Source organism: Mustela erminea, chromosome 14 (genome assembly GCF_009829155.1).
Source record: "Mustela erminea isolate mMusErm1 chromosome 14, mMusErm1.Pri, whole genome shotgun sequence".
Taxonomy (NCBI): domain Eukaryota; kingdom Metazoa; phylum Chordata; class Mammalia; order Carnivora; family Mustelidae; genus Mustela; species Mustela erminea.
The window spans coordinates 85,221,200-85,240,715 of NC_045627.1; the positions used below are offsets into that span (position 1 = coordinate 85,221,200).

Genomic DNA, 19,516 nt, shown 5'->3' on the forward strand with positions numbered 1-19,516 from the left:
CAACTTAAAAGTTCTTAACATGGAAATGGATGATGTTAATTATTTTGCAACATTTCTTTGTAAATATCATTTAAAAGAATTTTGAGATTCACTTCCCTTCCTGCATTAATGCTTGAGCCAGGTAATTTTGCTTTTGGGTAAATTAAAATCAAAACTCTCTAACTTGACCAATTTTGTTTCTTGGATTGACATAGTTCCAACCCACTATTTCATCTTGAGGATGTCCCAATTTGATAATGATGGCCTTAGTGGGCGGTTTTCTTATTTCTCCTTTAAGCTATCACAGGTAATCACCAGCGTTCCCCAATCTGGTTATAGAATGGGCAGATGGGAAAGTGTTCGTCTTTGAACCCAGAAGGAACACGAGTTGAAAACTGGCTAATAGAGGATACAGTTGCCTTTAAAACATCTCCTGTAGAGAATTTTTACCTGGGTGAGATGTACTTGAATTTCAGAACTTTACAAATTTTTATTACTTTTTATTGAAAACTGCACTGAACGCTAAATGTCCACCTTACAATAAACAGACACAGTAGCGGTAACTCACACTAAAACAAAACACTTCCGATAGCCATTATTTTTCTGTTTGGGACAGTTTTAAAGGATTTTTTTTTTTTTTTTTTTTTTTTTTTGTCACAAAAACAGGAATGTACCTATACAAAGGCTCAAAATAGGCCATCTTTTAAACAAAAAGGCGATGATTCACAAAAGACTATGAATATAACATGTAACTAGTTGATACAAATCTAATAGGATTTGTTAAAATCAGTCACATCTAGTAACACACCTGAAGTGTTCTTGTATAAAATATCACGTGAAGAAAAGAAGATTTATCAATGTCTAAAAAAGTGGGTTTGTTCATAGACAATCTGACAAGTTACCATAAAAAGTGTTTCCTGAGACATAAGGAAATGCAACATTATTTTTCTTGAACTCTTTCAGCTCAAGACTTTCCACTCAATAAAATAGCTGAGGATCTGAAACTGAGAAAATATATTTGAGTACAAACAGCTTGTGAAACTTAATACTTTTTCTTTTTTTTTCTTTTTTTCCTTTTTTTGCATCATCAAGAGGGTATTACTGAATTCACAACCAACTCGCCCGCTCAGTATGCAGTTCAGATGGGGGAGAGACTTCTGTACAGGAGCTTGTACGCTCGCGGCGGTCTAACGGGCACAGTTTTCTCCCCATTCTCTGTAGTAATTTAATCTTCCTCTCTGCAAAAGAGGTCACCAGCCCCCATGGACTGAAGGGACTGGAGTCACAGGAGGGGGATTTCCTCTTAGTATTTTTTTATTTTGACGTTTGGAACTCCTGATGCAACATTCTAGAGCAAGGTGTTCAGGACCTGCTGTGCCCAAGGGGCTGATAAAGGAAAAGGATCTATTTATTCTTTGTGATTGGATGCACAGATGAAGAACGTAACACACAATAACAGAAGTTGGTCGTTAATAAATCACGTCCTAGTCTCTCAGCGCTCGCGTCACCAGACGGCGGCTCCAGCCTTCCCACACCTCGGCTTCTTGCTCTCCTAACACTGCAGCGTCCATGATGCGTATGTCCGGAATCCGTTAAAAAGACGGTCCAAGTCCTTTCCTTAGTTCATCTAGTTTTCACTGTCTCTTGGTCCCAGGTTTTTCTGTGATGACCGCTCGTCATTCTCTGCTATTGCTCGTTGGGATGCTCTCTATTGTCCCCATGTTTTGTCGGCTGGTTGGGAGAGGGAGCTTGGGAAGGGTGTGCCACTGTGGGGAGGTTGTGAGTCACCGGGATGCCGCCGGGGATGATGCCCTCCATGGCTGCAGGAAGTCCGCCCGGGGCCACCCCGACGATGCCTGGCGGGTATCTGAGGAGCACACAGAGAAAGGGCCAGTTAGGTCGGGAGCAGGGAGGAGCCGAGCTCTTGGCTCTGCCTACTGTTTTAAAAAATACATTAGTTTGTCACTTTACTGGCAAAGTAAGGAGAAATCTACATGAAAAACAAAACGATGATGCTTAATTCAACAAAATCGACAGTCCTATCAAAACACTGCCAAAGACTTTTGCTCTTAACACAATGGGAATAGCCTGTGTTAATTCTGTCCGTAGACCCTGTACTGCATTTGAGAAATGTCTGGTACAAAAAAAAAAACACTTCCCAAGTTGTCTGAGTGCCTTAGCATTCATTAATTATGTCAATACTTAGCATTCATTAATTATGTCAATACTTCTAGTGATTTCCCGACAGACAGGATGAAGTACTCTGATACCAAATGGGGCTCCCTAGGCGACCTCGCCGCGTGCTCTCGTGACCAGAGGTGGGAAACGGGACGCGGCAGCAGGGGCAGAGGGGAGCCAGCGCAGATTCCTCTTCCATCGCGGGCACACAAGCTGCTGTGTGTGCAAGGACATGAGGCATTAAGCCTCCCACAGAACATGTGGTTCTTAACACAAATTCGAGTCAGTGTACTGAAACATTCCTAGGATAAAACAGACTTAGGAGGCAGGTGCTTCAGAATTAAAAGACTGATTCTCAACATTCTCAAATCCTTGACCCATGGCTTCCCAACAAATCAAGGACCCTCTGCGACTTGGGGGAGCTACAGGCCTTCAAGCATATGTTGTATTTCAAGGGGCAGGGGAGTCTCGGTCTGGCAAAGGGAAGAAGTAAAATGTGGCCTTTAAAGGACAGGCTGCCAACAATAAGGAACATGACCCTGGGGCAGAGGCAGGTTCAAGCAATGATATGGGTGGGACATTAACAGAACACGGCACACTGAAACGCAGAAAAAAACACGAGACCCAGGAGGAGAGCCTTCACCTAGGGGTCCTCCCTACACTAGTTACACCTCCTCGGCCCCCATGGTTAGAGCAGCGGTTCACAGCGGGGGATGTGAGGCAACAGCTAGAGCCGAGACACATCGCACAGTGCCAAGGCTGGGCCCCAGGGAAGAAAGCTCCAGCCCGGTAAGTGAATACCGCCAGGGAACGGGCAACTGTGGGCTACAGTAAGCAAGACAGAAGTTTCCTTCTGGAATTCAAGGCTGCAGCTCTTTTATAAAAGCAGAACACTGATTTCCCTGTGAGCCCAGCCATGGTGGGGGGACTGAACCATGGGGAACTATCACCAGTGAAATCTTGCTCCCTTCCAGAGGCTATGTGGGCTCTGGGCCAGAAGAATTCAAATTAGAAAACAGATTCATCAACAAGCCCTTTCCCCGAAAATCTTTCTGGTACCTTCTCACCCAGAAGCCCTCTGCCTTTGAAGTGGCTTGGAATGCACCAGTCATTTCCCCCAGTGTTCAGAGCCTTTGGGGGAATGCATGCCCGTTCCCACTCCTTTCATAAATAGGAACCCCAATTCTAGGTTGTATCCCGAGAATGGTGTTTGCTCCACAGAAACTGGGCATCGGAAAAAATGTGAGGACTGCACAGACTCCATGCAGGGAGCTGTCTAGGGTGGTTTCCGCCTCTCCGCCCCACTCTCCCCAGAATAGGGGGGCAAGGGGGCTCCAGCCGAGGTCAGTGCCATTCCACTCCTCACCTGTATGTGGCGCCGTTGAGCTCTGGATGGATTGCTTGCTGATCTATTACTGACCAGGGAGCTGTTGTGACAAAGAATTCCTTGTTCACACAGTTTCTTAAGCTTTCTGGGATGCGACCTGGAATATGATGATTAAAATTACCAGATGTATTTTTTTAAGGTCACAGGGAGTTAGAGACCACAGTAGTTGCTGCTGGGGGAACCCCCTATAATGTTTGAACTATGGAAACCCGAGTGTAGAGTCTTCCACTCCAGAATGAGGGCCAGCCCTTTAATTTTCAGAAAAGGTGAAGTCGTGGGGCCTGAGTCCTGAGCTCTTCACTCCCGCCCACTCCACCCTTCTGGAACAGAAAGGAGCCCCTGCCCCCCATTCCCAACTCCCTCCACAGTTTGCATGTTTAATGCTGACTGGTCGAAAAGGAACCCGTTTCCTCTGAAATCGAGTGCAAAGCCTGGATAAACTGGGCCCAGTTCCTCCCACATGTCATCTACTTGATCCCTAAAACCTCCTGTGCCCTTAGCAGCAGGCCTCTCTAACCCCCAGCCCACCTTGGCTGAGCCGCAGGGCTCCGGCTCACCTGTGATTGCCCGGCGGATCTCGGTGGCCGCCGCCTCCCGCATCTCCAGCGAGGCTTGCTCACTGTACCAAGCTGTGTGGGGCGTACAGATGAGATTCGGTGCGTCTTTCAAAGGACCCTGAGCAAAGCTAGATAAATGCACACAAAAAGCAAATGAGAAGACTGTCGCGCCCTACCCCGTTCACCAAGAGAAGAGCTCGCGGCCAAGCGGCCTACTGGCCAGTTGGCCTGCATGGAGGAACGGGGGGTAGTACGTTTCCTAAAGGCTGAGAATTTAAGAACGTACTGATCGGGGCGCCTGGGTGGCTCAGTGGGTTAAAGCCTCTGCTTTCGGCTTGGGTCATGATCCCAGGGTCCTGGGATCGAGCCCCACATCAGGCTCTCTGCTCAGCGGGGAGCCTGCTTCCTTCTCTCTCTCTCTGCCTGTCTCTCTGCCTACTTGTGATCTCTGTCTGTCAAATAAATAAATAAAATATTAAAAAAAAAAAAAGAATGTACTGATCGGAACCGCTAAAGCGGGTGTCAGGAGAAAGGCTCCGTGGAGGACCGGCAGGGCCCACGTGTCAGCAGAGTACACAGTAGCTCCAGACTTCCACACGGTTCTTCCTTTGAGACACTTTCTGACGCCCCCCCGGGGGCCCTCTGGCGCTTTTACACTCACGCAAAGTACAGCACCGTCCTCAGAACAGAGGCCGTCAGACGGTCTCCAGCTTCCTCCCCGGGGGCCCTTGCTCTGGGGACGTGCCCCACAGTCCCAGTGTGGGGGGCGCTCAGGGCAGCAGCAGGCCCCGGGGTCACCGCACGAGGCCGGAAGCCCGGCGCACCCACCTGAAAGGCTCCGATTCGTGCACGTCGAGGGCTGCCCCTCGTATCCTGCCTTCCTTGAGGGCTTGGGCTAAGGCCTTCTCATCCACCAGCCCGCCGCGGGCCGCATTCACAAGGAACGCCCCTTGCCTCATCTGCGGGACGAAAGGAAGGCCATCAGACGCCACCACGCTGGAAGGCACCTGCCCGAGGCTGAAAGAAGCCGGCCGTGGCCGGAGGACTCTGGCTGGTTTGGCTGTTGGGTGTGTGTGCAGCAGGTTGGGGAAGGGGACTGCGGGGTGTTGGTGACAGCTGGGTCGGTTTCTCTGTATCCTCTGTATCCTCAGAGCGCACCCTAAGGACCGGTCACCTGCCTGTTGCTTCTTGGGAGGCCAAACCCGACTGAGACAGGTCCCTGCTGGGTCCTGGGCCGGCCCCTGTCTGGCCCAGCTCCAGGTGGCCCATCCCGTGCTGGGGCCTCATCTGGCCCCTCACTGATGTCCTGGGGGATGGTCTTTCCTTTTCACGCATGTTTCCATGGACTACTTCCCGCCCCACCCCCTTCTGCTTTGATGGAAGTCTCCAGGGGCTGAGGGTATCTATGTCCAGTTACCTGCTTTATAGTAAAGTCATTGATGAGGTGGTGGTTATGCTCGTTGAGATTACAGTGCAAGGAGACGCAGTCACTCTGATACAGTAAGTCCTGCAGGGTGTAGACCCTCTGCACGCCCAGGGACCGCTCGACCCCATCCTGCAAGTAGGGGTCATAAAAGATGACGCTGAATCCAAAGGCCTTGGCTCGAACAGCAACCGCCTGCCCCGTGCGACCTGTGCGGAGAGAGCAAGCATCCAGGTGAGCGAGTCCACCGTCCCGCCGGCCACCGCTCGGCGCTCCGGATGCTACGTGGGGGCTTGAGCTGTCCCGGCCGGCAGCGCGGCGTAACTGAAGCCTGGGGACGCGCTCGGCCCGCATGTCTCCTCGGCTTCCTGGGTGACCTGTGCAGGGGCCCGCTGTCTGCGCTGGGGGGCGTGTGTGTTCAGGTGCCCACGATGGACATTTTCAAACGTCAGCACAGCTAGAGAGAATGTTCTGGTGAATGCCATGTGTCCCTCCCCGCCAGCCATTCCTGTAGTCTCCCACTCAGATTTCGCTCTCCCTGATGTTCCTGGGTCCACAGCAGCCTTAAGCCAAGCTTCCTTTCCGAGACAGCGGGGGCAGTGACAGAACAGTCACTTGCCCATTAGCACTGGGTTTGCTCATGAAGGCGGGGGTGGGGTGGGGGTGGTCAAAACAGACCCCTGCAGAGGTTCCTGAGCGCAGAGAGGCACCGGACTCACTGGGCAGCTAATTCTCGGGTGTGTCGGCTAGTTCTGACCTGCGCGGGGAGCCCCAGGCCCCCTCAAGCGGGTCAGTAACCCACACCACCTAACAGCCTCCCTGACTCCCAGGGGTCGACCTTTGCACAAACCCACGGAACCCCATGAAACCCCAGAGCCAGCGCCTCCTGCCTCCCAGAGCTGTTTCCGGCCGCAGCGGCCTCCTCCGGGAAGCACGCACAATCCGTCTTCGGATGAAGCCACCGCTCAGTGGCGCAGGGGAAGGGGGACGGCGCAGGGCAGGCGTCGCTTCCCGAACAGGAAGCCCACGTGAGGGCAACATGGGGGCGGACTGTCTCCCGCTCCTGCTGGGCTCCCGTCGAGCGGCGCAGGGCAGCCTGGGCGGGAGGCCCGCCGCGGGGGCACCAGAGCCCGCTCACCCCCAGGGCCCGCAGCCGCACAGCGCAGCCGGGAGCGGGCACGGCAGAGAGCGCGGGGGAGGAACAGCGCGCGCGACCTCCGCAGCCCCCGACGTCCCCGAAGTACGGGGCACGCGACCCCGCCCCCTCACTCCCACGGCCCGACGCACTCGGCCTGGAGCCGGGGCTCTCCGGCGGGGGCTGCCGGGGCCCCGTGTGCTTTTCCAGCCTTTGCTCTTCCTTAGTCCCCAGCCCTCATCTCGCGGGCGTCCCGTTAGCCAGGCGGCTTTCCTAAGTTTCTCCGACACCCAGTGACTTAACTCTGCTACTAATTTGACAAAAACTGAGCCTGGCAGAAGCCAACCGGCTTGGCCTGAAAAAAAAAAAAAAAAAGACTGCATGTACCTGGCGGCCGGGCTGGCTGTGCCCGAGCCCCATCCCCCCACCAGCCCCCGCTGGGGCCACGCTCGGGCCGGGCCGCCCCCCACTCCGGATCCTGCCGCTGCGGCTTCTCTGCGGACGAAGCCTCCAGCAAGTGACTGTCCTCGGGGGAGGCACCGGGCAGCCTCCGGCCAGGCCCCTTCCCATCGGAGTCCGGCCTGCACTTCTGGAAGGCTCTAGACAGACCCGAAGGGCGGCCAACAGAGTACACGGGGAGCGGGGGCTGGGACGGTGCCGGCTGACAGTCTCGGGTAAACGGGGCTCACACCCCGCGGCTGCAAAAGCCGGCGAAGGCTCAGCCACGCGGGGTGTCCGAAGGCCAGTGCCGTCCTGAGAACCGTGCCCTGGAGCCCCGCGCAGAGCAACGGGAGGCCCAGCGGGCGCCAGCAGAGGGCGCTGCGGCCCTCCCACGGCGCCTCCGCCTTTCCTCTGCGCGGCCCCTCAAGTGAGGACTCCTTCGTAAACCCTGTGCAAGATCGCCTTCATGAGCGAGGTCACCCTGACACCTGGGGTCTTTAACTCACCCTGGGGAGTGAGGTGCACGCGCCCCGAAGAAACCCAGCTCCCACCCCAGGGGCCCTGACCCTTGGTTTTCGGGAAACAGAGCGCTGAACGCAGGGTCGAGTGACAGCCTGCAAAGGACCTGCGACCCACCCCACGTGCTTCTCCTGACCCCTCTGAATCCTGAGGGGCAGTCCCAGGCTCAAGCCCTTCCTGATGTACAGACTGCGACACTGAGGCAGAAAGGTCAGCGAGTTTCCTCAAGGTCACAGAATGGCCGAGCAGCGGGGCTGAGCTTCTGCAGAAAAGCAAGGGCCCCCGCGTGCAGTGTGGCCCACTGGAGCCCCCGTGTTGTCAGCACCAGGTCATCAGGCTGCTTCCTGTCACAGCTCACCTTGTCCTTGGTGACCCGTGCAAGATGCTCACAGGGCCACCAGCGGACTCCTGGGAGACCTTTCCCTGCCTCCATCCCGAGCTTTCTAAGCGGATGGCCGGACCGCGGCACCTTCCGGCTCACAATCCTTCAGGGACTCCCTGCTGCCACCCTGGCCTGGCATCTGAGGGCCTCCAGGGGCTGGGCCTTGCTCATGGCCCAGGTCTAGGCTCAGCCACCAGCCCCCCTTCAAGCCCCAAGCCTGCTGGTTTCTCTCCAGGGCACCTCCAGCAGCCCCCGCCCAGGGCCATCTGCGGGCACATGGCCTTACCTGTCGTCCAGCCGGAGACCACCCCCCGCGCTGCCCGCTCCCCGCCCAGCCCTGAAGACCCAGCTCCCGGGGCTGGCCGGAGGGGGCTGGGGGCTGGGCAGCGGCACCTACCAAAGCCGATGAGGCCCAGCGTCTCTCCGCGGATGCGCGCCGCTCCCGAGGCCACCTCCCGGATCTGCTCGACGCTCTGGACCCGCGTGCCTTCCCGCAGCGCCTGGTACAGCCACGTGTTCCGCCGGTACAGGTTGAGAATATGGCAGATGGTGGAGTCCGCCGTCTCCTCCACGGCCGCCGACGGGATGTTGCACACGGCGATGCCTGGAGAGGACAGGGCCAGGCCCCGCGTGAGGACCCTCGGCGAAGGGGGAGCTCCAGGGCACACCATGTGCCCAGCTGAGGGCCGGGGAGGTGGAGCTGGCCCCTCAGCTGCCGGCAGGTCAGGCTCCGATGCTCAGAGGCCTCCAGCCCCCACACCCGTTCCAGCCCTGCCTCAGCCCATATCCGGCCCGCCCTCTGCTCCTACACCCGGTGCTTCTGGGAAGCGAGCGGTGGGCAGCTGGAAGGGGCGAGCAGCCCAGAGGCTGGAAACCTGCCCGTGTCCGCCGTGGAGCAGCAGGAGCTGAGCCGCAGAGCCCCTCGTGAGAGCTGACCTGACTCCTTCCCGTGGGATGAAATGTTAATACTTGTTTTGAAAAAGCACGTCCCCCTCAACGTGGGCCCCAGGCCCGGCCAGGACAGAGCCGATTCCTGAATTCAGCCCCAGGCCTGGTGGCGGGGCTGGGGTGGACAGGGGAGGGCCCTGCGGCCGAGAGGCTGCTAAAGGACCAGGCCACGGCTCGGGCCGGCAGAGCTAGGCGCTGACCTTCCTCGGTAAAGGGTGTTTGGGGAAGAATGCAGTCTGCCAGACAAGCAGCTTTCTGGGGGACACGGGTGTCCGGGCAGCCTGTCAGACCAGCTCAGAAAACCGCCTCTGAATCCCAGGTTTGGGACCCCAGGAACACACGGGGCAGGGTCCCCAAGAAGGCAGCCCTGCCTTCCTCTTCCTTCTCAAGCCCGCCAGTGGGGACAAGAGCACCTGAGCCACTGCGACTCCACGGGAGGGAACAGAGGACCACAGGACTCCCTGTGCTGAGCTCCCCATTCTAGCAGCTGTGTGACCTCTCCACGAGGGCGGCCCTGAGGTCCAGGGTCTCAGTGATGCCCTGAGGGGGACAGACAGCTCAGAGAGTGAAAACCCGCACGAGTGTCCCACCTGGTCCCATCTGGCCCCAGCCACCTGCTGGAGGGACAACGTGACTGAGATCTAGGCTGCCGAAATTTCCACGAGCTAGAAGTCTGTTCTGCCAACAGCCACAAAGGAGGCCACTCCATATGAAACAGGCAAGCTTAGAACTTGGACTGCGCCAGAAGCCAGGGTTCATGGAAATCGTTTGCCATTTGTGGTGTTTTCCAGCCCTCTGAGGAACCTGAGGTGGTGTGGCCGGAGCCCAGCAAGAGGGTCCCGACAGTGAAGGAGCAGAGTGTGGACCCTTGGCCACTGCCCAGGCAACCACCCGGGCCTGGGACCAGCTACGCCCCGGGAGCCGAGACTGGAGGGGATGTGCCGGAGGAGGGGGTCCCCGTGTGGGTCCATGTGACACAGAGCACCACACCTGCCCACTCCCTGGAAGGGCACAGGGGGCAACAGCTCAGCCTGCACCCTTGAACTCTGACATGTCGCTCCTTGGCTGCAGAGACCAAAAACTGGAGGAGAGGCTGTGGGCACCAGGAGGGACTGTCCTGCCCCAAGGGCAATGGGCACCTTCCTCTGACACCCCCAAAGCCCTGATGATTTCTAAACCATTCTTCAGGTCAGGGCACCTCCAAAGGCCAAGGTGAGAAGCTTCTACCATCTGTAGGGCAAGAGTCACAGCCGTCTCACCCCAAGGCCTGAGCCCAGTGACTGAGCTGCTTTTTCCATCAATAGTTTCACTCTTTGCTGTCCCCGCTGCTGAAGTGGAAGCCAGATAAAGGAGCCCGAGAGAGGCTCACAAGCTCAGAGGCCTCCGGCAACCTCCCAGCTCCCCCTGCTCCCGGTTCTTGGGGATCCCCTGCAGATGGGCTGAATCCCTCTAACTGCTCCGGGCAGGGGACACAGCTGTTTCCTGAGCTCGCCCCGCTCTCCACTCTGAGCCTCCAGTCCGGCCCACGGTCTTCATGCAAAGGCTCCCGCGAGCACTGAGAAGAGAGCCTCCTCCCTTGAAGGCCACACTGCAGGCCCCAGACACAAGCAGCACTTAATAGCCACTGTCCTCATTTGCACAAGTCTGGGGACAGAGTGCTGTGTGCAGTGCAATCTGGAGACAGGACAGAGGCCCATGTCCCTTCTCCAAATTCCACACACACCAGGATCAATGGAAACCCCACAGCCAACATCCTTGCCCGCTGTTCCGAACTGCAGGGCCCCAGGAACACGGTCTCCTCCACCCGGGCCCCCTTGTCAAGGGCAGCCGTGTGGCCGGGGGAGCGGGGCACCTTTGGTTGTAGGGAAACGAGGTGCCCCCCTGGCCCAGGCCGGCTGCGTGGGGAGCATGTGCGCGTGGAGGGACTGCACGTTTCGCTCAGGAGACCTGCCACGTCGCCCTGGAAAGCAGCGGCTGCTTCCCAGCAAGGGAACTCCACGCCACCACCTCACCCGAGCCTGGGCGGCGAGGGGCGGACATGCGGACGGCGGGGCGGGTGCAGGGAAGCACGTCTGAGGACCCCCCGCCCCCGCTCTGTGGGTTCAACGATATTCTCCATCGCTGTCTGAACTCGGGATGGCAGCTCTACAAAGAGCACAAAGAACATTTGTTTCCAAACAAAAACATTCTTGTTGGCGCCCGGGAAAGATGGAAAATTTGAGGGAATGCTAGACGTGCTTCTGAGGACTCCTATCACCCAAGTTTCTTTGTTGCAACCAAGGCGGGCTCAGGGGCACCCCGAGGCCAGAAGCAAGCGCTCGGGGCCAACACAGGAAGCCGTCGCTTCCCTCAGGCCCCATAACGAGTCTGGATTCTGATGCCACCCCTTTTCGCTTTGGTGTAGGGAAGATCTTCCAAGCCCCTTGCCACACAGCGACCCCACTTCCAGGATGGGGGCGGGGAAAAAGGCATCTGTTGGGGAACGACCACTTCTTGCCTCTTCCTTTGGGGTTCACCTATGGGGTGACCCCACTGCCATATTCCAGGCTCAGAGCCCCCGAGTGCCACCATGAAGAAGCACGAGACTCGACACCGGCCAGGCTCCCTCTCCCCAGCTCCCCAATTCAAGTGGGGGAACGAACCACTTGAGGACACCAGGAAACTTCACTCAAAACCCCAGGCCAGGACGAAGGAGGAGGAAGCGGAGGCCATAAGCGCTTGATGCTGGGATCCATTGCGTCCTCAGAGGGGTGGGGACGGACAGGGCCCACAGGGCCACCGGGGTGTCAGCACGGCCACAGCTTGTCGGACTGCAGAGGCCTGAGTTCTTAGACATCTGCCAGTGGCCCCAGGACTTCGGGTGCCCCTGGACGTGGGTGGAGCACAGGCCCAAGCACCCAGGCATGGATCTGGCACATCGCAAACGTGACAAGGACATGAGCAGAGGAGCCGATGTGGGAGGACCCTGGACCCTCGCAAGGCGAACAGGCCAGCCGAGGGCCACTTGCTGTCCACGCTCCGTGAACTCTCCTCACACGCAGAGCCCACGGCAGCGGCTGGGACAGGACGGGGACCACGCAGAGGGCCGTGGCCCCACCTCTGGGAAACTGCCTGTGGGGGTCCACCTGCTACCCCTGCTTTTCTGAGGAGACGCTGCCCCGTCTGACAAGGGCTGAGCGGGAGGTGCCGGGCTCCACTTCACCCGCGTCGGCGCCGACCCGAGCAGGTTTCTGGGTGGACAGCTCTATGCCAGGACTCGAGACCAGGAACGCCCGACACCCCATTTCTGAGCCCCGCGCTGTGCGCCCAGCTCTGGCCTTTCCGGGTGATGGGTCCCAACCAGCCAGCGCTGACCTGTGGCCACTCACGGGGTCCCCACTGAAAGGACAGGCCCCTGGCTCATCTGGCTTCTGTCCTTCCATGTGAGACAGCCTGGCCCAGCCTGGGGTCCGGCAGGTGTGCTCCCGCCTGCGTTTTCAGGGTGGGGGGTGGGGGCGCCCAACAAGGCTCCCTCTGAACAGCTGCTCCCGGCCCCACGCACTCACCGAGCTCGCCGGCAGCCTTGATGTCAACGTTGTCGTAGCCGCTGCCTATCCGCACGATTACTCTCAGGGCCTTGAACTTCTCCAGGTCCTCCCTGGTGAGGGTGATGGTGTGGTACATCATGGCGCCAACAGCTTCATTGAGAACCTGAGACGAGGCAAGCAGAGCAAGGCTGGAGCCCCGCTCCCCCCACCCCGACTGGCTCCCCCCACCCCGACTGGCTCCCCCCACCCCGACTGGCTCCCCCCACCCCGACTGGCACCCCCCGCAGAGGGGGCAGCGTGGGCGTGATCGCTTCCCAGGCTGAGTGGCCTGGGGCTGTGCTTTGGCTGCCGGGGACCGTGGGTGACAGCGGAGGGGGAGGGCGGACAGGGAGGTGGCGTTTGGGGTGGGGGTGGGGCCCACCTTCTCGTGGATCTCCTGAGTGGACTGTGCGTCACAGAAGGCCACGGTGGCCAGGTCCTTCAGGATGGGCATCTCCACGGTGCAGTCTCTGCCATCGAGCAGCGCCACCAGGGGGCGGGGGTGCAGGGGGCCGTTCATGATCTGGGGGCGGATACCTGTGAGGACGGGAGGGTGACGGGGTAGGCGGGCACAGTGGCCTGTCCCACACTGGGGGACAGGGCCCCCCTGTACCCACATCCATCAGGTCTGCAGGACCCCAGGGCTTCCTCCCGACTCCCTGGGTGGACCACGAACCCACAAAGCCACCTGGGCTCCCCTGGCTCATAGACCACGGTGGGGGAACATCTGTCTGCTGGGTCTGCCTGGGCGGATGTCTGAGGGAGACCTGGGTCTCCGTGAACAATGTCAAGTACAGCGAACAGGAACCACCGTGCAGCTAAGCCCATCGCCACGTGGAACTCGAGCCAAGGACATCTGTTTCCAACACACCTGCTCCCAGCACCAGCCGGACCCGCAGGGGCTCCCCCCAACCCCTCCCCACTCCAACACCTTCCAAACAAACATGAGGGGGTACAAAATGAAACCAGATGGACAGGTCATGGCTCCCGCACCCCATGGGAGTGTTTTCCTCTAGTCCCAAGCTGGGACTCACGAGGGATCAGTCCCTCCCAGCCTCTGAGCGGCAACAAAACTACCGCCTAACCCAGAGCCTGGGGCCCCGAAGCAGGACATCCAAGTTAAGCGGAGCCTCCACGTCCTCTGTACCAGCGGGAAAACGGGGGCTCCCCTCCCCCATATCCTCACCAGCCTCTGTCCCCCACGGCAGGTGGGGATTGGGGCACCAAAGCTGTTTGCTGGGGGACTGGTAAGCCCTTGGCTAGTGTTCTTCTTGGCCTAACTGGCAGGCGGGCTCCACAAGAGGTCAAGGTGGGTGTGTACAAATGGAGGTTTCCCCAAAGACCAAGGGTGCCATCGTGAATCAGGACCCCTGGAGACCGGCTTTTACCCCCAACTCTGCAGAGGGCAGTGAGGGGCAGTAATTCGCATGGTGGCCGACAGCCTCTCCTCTCACCCCTTAAGGAGGACCCCGGGGCACAGCACGGGAAGTGGCCCCTGGAATAAGCAGCTGAAGTGGGGGGCGCAGCTCCTGTCAACTTGATGTGCACACATTAAAGGTCCTACCTCTGCCCTTCCTTTTGGCCAAGAAAAGGGTGAGATTTTGACCAAATCCTGAAAGGCCCGTCTTCTTCCATCAGGTTCTTTCACTTCCCACAGCTGCTGCCAAGCCCAGGTTGGACTCCCACGGGACTGATGGTCTTGGACTATGGGCCAGATTCACCGGCCTGTCCCAGGCTACTCCTCCCACAGGGTGCAGAACATCCTGACCGGACTCCAGAGGTGCCGGCAAGGGTGTTCATCAGACCGCGTTCGCGGAGTTCGTGATCATGGTAAGAAATCCAAGTTGTTAATTAAAAAGCAGCCACAGAGGAAATTGACGGGCAGGCACAAGGCAGGCTTCTAGAGCCATCCAAGACATCTGGAGAGGCTGAGGGGCCTCATCACAGAAATGTCCGTCCACAGCATCAGTGCATGGATCCCGTTACCTGGGCAACAAGCTCCAGGTTGCCTAGCGATCACCCCCCCCTCCCTGGCTTGGGTCGCCTCCTCTTGGGCGAGATGCACCCTTTGCCCTCATTCAGGCTGGGCAGGCAGAATGCAGCTGAGGCTTGTCCGAGAGAGCCAGGGGCTCCCAGATGAGGCCCCAGGCTCAGCTATGGGCTGTAAGCCCTGTATGGGAAAGCTGGCAAGGGAGAGGCCCACGGGGTTGTGCTGGGGATGGATGCTGAGCGGGGGATGGCTGCATGCATGGTGGGAACGGGCAAGACTCCCGTGTGTCGGCACGAGGTGTAGGGGCTGCACGAAACCCCAGTACAGAGGATGAGAGAAAGCTTAGCCAAGGCATTGCTGAAGTTCATTCTATGGACAAAGGGACCGTGCCGTGCTCGCGCCCTCAGTCCCGGAAGCTCCCGTCTACCTGCACACCGGAGAACCCAGCGAAATTCAAGCCACACCCCACCCAGCACCTGTTGTCACTACAGCCTCACAGAAGTTGGGGCAGAGGTTCCCACAAGAGCCTTGGAAATGCCAGCCAGGTGAAGCTGTCAGCAGACTTTCCATCTTGCCTCACGTTAACCGACGCATCTCTCAGTGCTTCTAACAACTGGAGTCATTTTTTGTCTACTAGGATGCAACTGATGTGTTACTAAAGATAACCTTTCAAGGGACTATGGGAAATGGGGGGCCTGGGAGAGAGTGCCCCATCTCCTCTGCAGCCAGGGGAATCTAGAGAAACCTGGGGAGGAAAGCCAGGGCATGATGAATCTTTAATGAGAATGAACTAAAAACGGAGGCCTGTGCCCAAAAGCTAGAGTAGCAATCACCAGACATGGCTCAAACCCCAAGACTGACATTCAGAAGCCCACTGTGTTACTCTTCTTCCCATTTTATGGCCAGGGAGACAGAGCCAAGCATAACCATGGGCCACACCGAGGAAAACCACCAGCCACCTCACACAGTCCCAGGGACCCAACAGAGCCCGAGGAAATATCTGCTGACGAGGAGCCGGGGGTCCTGGTGGCCCCCGAATCAAAGCGACTACTCCCTTTCTGCAATCTCGCCTTCTATTTCAGAATAATTCCAGCGCCGTTAGACACATCACACATACACACACACACACAAAAAACCCCTATCAGCACATTCCTTTCAACAGCTTGTCCAGCATTAACTCTGCAGGGCAACGCTGGCTCCCCTGGTGTCAATTACTTGCTGGTTTCAGGCTCGCCTCTGCACAAGCAGAGATGTGCTCCCCATCAGGGACCGGTGCCCCAGCTCTAGGCCAGCTCTGACGGCTGTCCTTGGGCCCGGTGTTACCTACAGCTGCAGCTGCACATGAGACGTGGTGAAATCAGACACATTCAGTGGAAAACACAGATGGCACCAAGCCGTGTTGCTGGCGTTCTGCTACAAGTGGCTGATGGTCCAGGGCAAAACAAGTCCATGGGCCCCATGGATCCGGAAGGAGGAAAGGGAGGTCCCCAGGGAGGACCCTGGCAGCTCTTTGGTCAACCAACCTCAAAGCCACCTTATCTGAATAGCAGGTTTCCCAGGAGCTGCTTCTTTGCCAGGCGACACAGTCTGAGTGGGCTGCAGCTGGCTGAACGGGACAGGTTTCCCTAAGCAGAGTGAGTGAGGAGGAAAACGATACCCCACAACGACATGACCCTGTGGGGTCCGAGACCCATTTTCTGCCTTTCCAGACATAGTGTGAGACGCCACGGACGCGCTCCCAACAGAACTCTGCCTCGGTTTTGAAGATCTGAGTTGATCTCTGTTGCTTGTCAACCCGGAGGCTTTTTTGATTTTGCTGTTTCAAGATTTCAGAAACGAAGCCGTTTTAGCCCAGAGCGAAGTGGCCCCAGTAAACATGTTTGGCCAGCAGGCAGAGGCCTGACAACTGACCGGATCTTGCTGACCATCCCCAGACCGCAGCCCTCCAACATCTGTGCTGGGTCGGCCAGAATGACAGTCACGAGTGACCGCTCCACCGGCGCGGGGTCACCCCCTGCTTGCCTGGCCAAGGAACTAGCCAAGTACGCTTTGACGATGAGTTGGGGGGTGGAAGACCTGCCACAAGCAGCATGGATTTGCACTAAGGCCTTCTCTGCTGCTCCGGGGCCAAAAAACACAGGCCAGGCCTCGCAGGGCCAGCACCAGCTGTTCGGGCAGTGGACACTGGAATGAGCACCTGGAAAGAACCACGAGATCCACGGAGCCCTGAGAAAGATCGGAGATAAAATGCACCGTGTGACATGCTTAGCCAGAGACCCCAGAGCCCATCGAATGGGTCCTCAGTTCCCAGAACCCGCAAAGCGGTTTGGAAAGCAAAGGGCAGCACGTGGGGCTCCCATCCTCACGGGTGGGAAAGGACACTCAGGTCTGCATTTGGAGCCTCCCCAGCCATGACCGCTTCATGGGGATCCGATCCTGGTGTCCCCGCACCCATGAACGGCCTCCCCTCAGATGCAGGTGCTCCTCGGGACGCCTGGGTGGCTCAGTGGGTCAAGCCGCTGCCTTCGGCTCAGGTCATGATCCCAGGCTCCTGGGATCAAGTCCCGCATCGGGCTCCTTGCTCAGTGGGGAGCCTGCTTCTCTCTCTGCCTCTGCCTGCCACTCTGCCTGCCTGTGTTCTCTCTCTCTGACAAATAAATAAAATCTTAAAAAAAAAAAAAAAAATGTTTAAATGCAGGTGCCCCTCAACCAAAGTCACTTCCCGCACCCCTGCACCAACCAACCCTCCTCGCTGGGCTCAGCAGTCCCGATTTCCAGAAGGCCAGACACAGACTCAGATCAAAGGCCTGATAAAGGGCCAATTTTGCAGACCTGCATTTCCACAGTCTGGAGCTGAAGCTCATGACTTCGGTCAAACTGGGGAGCTGACGCTGACCTCGGGTCGTAAATACACCTGCATCCGACATTTGGCATTCGACCTGCAGACATGGCTGTGTTGGGTGGGGGTCCCAGCCTCTACCCCAGTGCACGGGGTTCCAGAAGCCTCATGTCCAGGAGAGAGGTCTTCCTTGCTTGTAAATATGGTTTATCCACGTAGTAAAAATGGTCCTACACGGTCAGCCACGGGGTCTCAGCCAAAACTATCCTGCTTGTTCAGAAGGTGGGTCTGTTAAGCCGGCAAAGGCGCAGTGACTGTCCTTGTGTCCGGAGGCCTGGGCACCCATGCCCACGGCAGCCACCCTTGCCTTTCATGAGAAGGAACATGAGCAAGACGAGGGTGAGGCTTCAAGGCCACGACTGTAACAGAATGTGTGTTGGTAAGCATGGCACTGTTTTCGGGCTTAAAAAACACTGCTCCTCTTAGAAACCTCATCTCTGGGTCCACGTCACTGTCTTGTGTTCTCCTCGGGCGAACACGCGTTTCTCGGTGGCCACCCTGCCCGGCCCAGGCCACGGGATCATGTGGAGAACTTGACACATGCACGTATGTGTCCCCCACCGCGAATGGAGAACTCGATTTTTTCTCGGGCGGTCTCGTCTTACAGCTGGACGGTTCTGACGGGGGAGGCTGGCTTGGCCTGGCTGGAGGTGATGGTGGAGGAACGGACGCTCTCAGTCTAAGGGTCAAGGGCCGAGAGCAGGTGCACATCCCACACACAGCACGTGTCCCAGCCGACACCTAAGTCGGGTCGGTTCCGGAGACCAACAGCAGCTCGCAGCTCCCACCCCGCTTGGCAGCAGCGCCTCTCCGACGCAGACTCCCCAGAGTGGGGTTTGGCCTCACTCCTCTCCGACGGGCTCTGGCACGCGGGGCGGGCATGGTTCTGGGCACCCGCAGACGGACAAGAGGCGGCCGCTCCCCTCAGCAGCTCCAAAGGCACCGGGAATCGGCTAGTGGAGTAAACAGCTTTTCCCTGGGCGGCTTCACAACCGGGAACACAAAGTGGGTTTTAATCAGGGCCAACTGTGGGAGGGCCAACTTTTCTAGCACAGAGATTAGAGGAGCACACCTCAAAAATGCAGCTCAGGCTGGAGGGGAGCCGCCCTTAGGCACCGTGGAGGTGCGTCCGCCCCGAAGAGAAGGAAGGACAGCACGCCCGCCCCAGGGACGCAAACCCGCACGTGCCTTTTCCGCATCCACGGCAGACCTAACGGGTCTCAGCACTTTTAGCCTCCGAGTCCCTGTTGGTCATGATGCCCCAGTGAGTGCCCGTGCAAGGTTGGGGGGACGTGTGTCTGCCACTCTTGAGTGAGCCCGATCCCCTCTCGAAACCGGGAAAGAAGGTGAAGGTCAGAAGGGAGCCGGGAGACGGACGAAGGCCCCAGAAGAAGGGAGGACAGGCCCGCGACCCAGGCTCAGACCTCAGTGTGCAGCGGGAGGGACCTCCTATGCCACCCCCGCCAGGCCTGTGACCAGGGGTCCCGTGACCTCCTCCATCGCTTCAGGACTGCCCTCTGCTCTGCTGGGCTCGACAGTGGGGACCGTGGTTTGTCGCTTCCGTCAACCTTCATGACTGGCTGGGTCACCCGCCTTCCATGTGGAAGGCAGCCCTCTCCCAACATGACCTTGCCCTCCCGAGCTGGGATACTTCCCCAGCCCGGAAACAGACTGGCCTCGAACTTTGCTCTAAACAACGTCCCATAGCAGAATGGACATGTAAAGTCCAAGGCAAGGGCATCGGGCCATCCACACTCACACTGGAGCCAGCAAGGGTGCGCAGGGGGCACTGCAGACTGTCCCATCGGGTGTGTGTGTGTGTGCGCGCGTGCACGCACTTGCACCTGCGATCTGATAAAGACAGCAGCATGGACATGACCCACGCTGATCCTGCAGAAGCCCCAGGGAAGCTGGTCCCCAAGTGTCACCAGGATGGATCATGTCTGTGTAAGGCCCAGGAGACGTGTGCAGGGTTGGTGCCCCAAGCAGGGCTGAGCTGTGGGCATGTCAGTCACAGGATTCATAATCACAGGCGCCCCTGAGGGCCAGGCTGCTCCACCCTACGGGAGACTCCGAGCTCCCCCCACCTTGCCCTGAGGCCGCCACTGGGAG

General features: G+C 58.1%; 1 protein-coding gene across 5 annotated transcripts in view; it reads right to left on the reverse strand.

Annotated features, from left to right (window-relative positions):
* Positions 1–458: 458 nt before the first annotated feature.
* The window catches only part of CTBP2 (C-terminal binding protein 2), a 155,534-nt gene continuing 136,476 nt past the window's right edge, over positions 459–19,516 (reverse strand). For all 5 annotated transcript variants that reach the window (XM_032312449.1, XM_032312453.1, XM_032312450.1 and 2 more), the window contains 8 exons: positions 12,898–13,052; positions 12,495–12,639; positions 8,399–8,605; positions 5,519–5,733; positions 4,930–5,060; positions 4,102–4,229; positions 3,524–3,641; positions 459–1,846 (listed from right to left, as the gene is read on the reverse strand). In XM_032312449.1, coding sequence (XP_032168340.1) covers positions 1,666–1,846; positions 3,524–3,641; positions 4,102–4,229; positions 4,930–5,060; positions 5,519–5,733; positions 8,399–8,605; positions 12,495–12,639; positions 12,898–13,052 — 1,280 coding nt within the window. In that variant the 3' untranslated portion in view covers positions 459–1,665. The remainder of the gene's footprint in view (positions 1,847–3,523; positions 3,642–4,101; positions 4,230–4,929; positions 5,061–5,518; positions 5,734–8,398; positions 8,606–12,494; positions 12,640–12,897; positions 13,053–19,516) is intronic.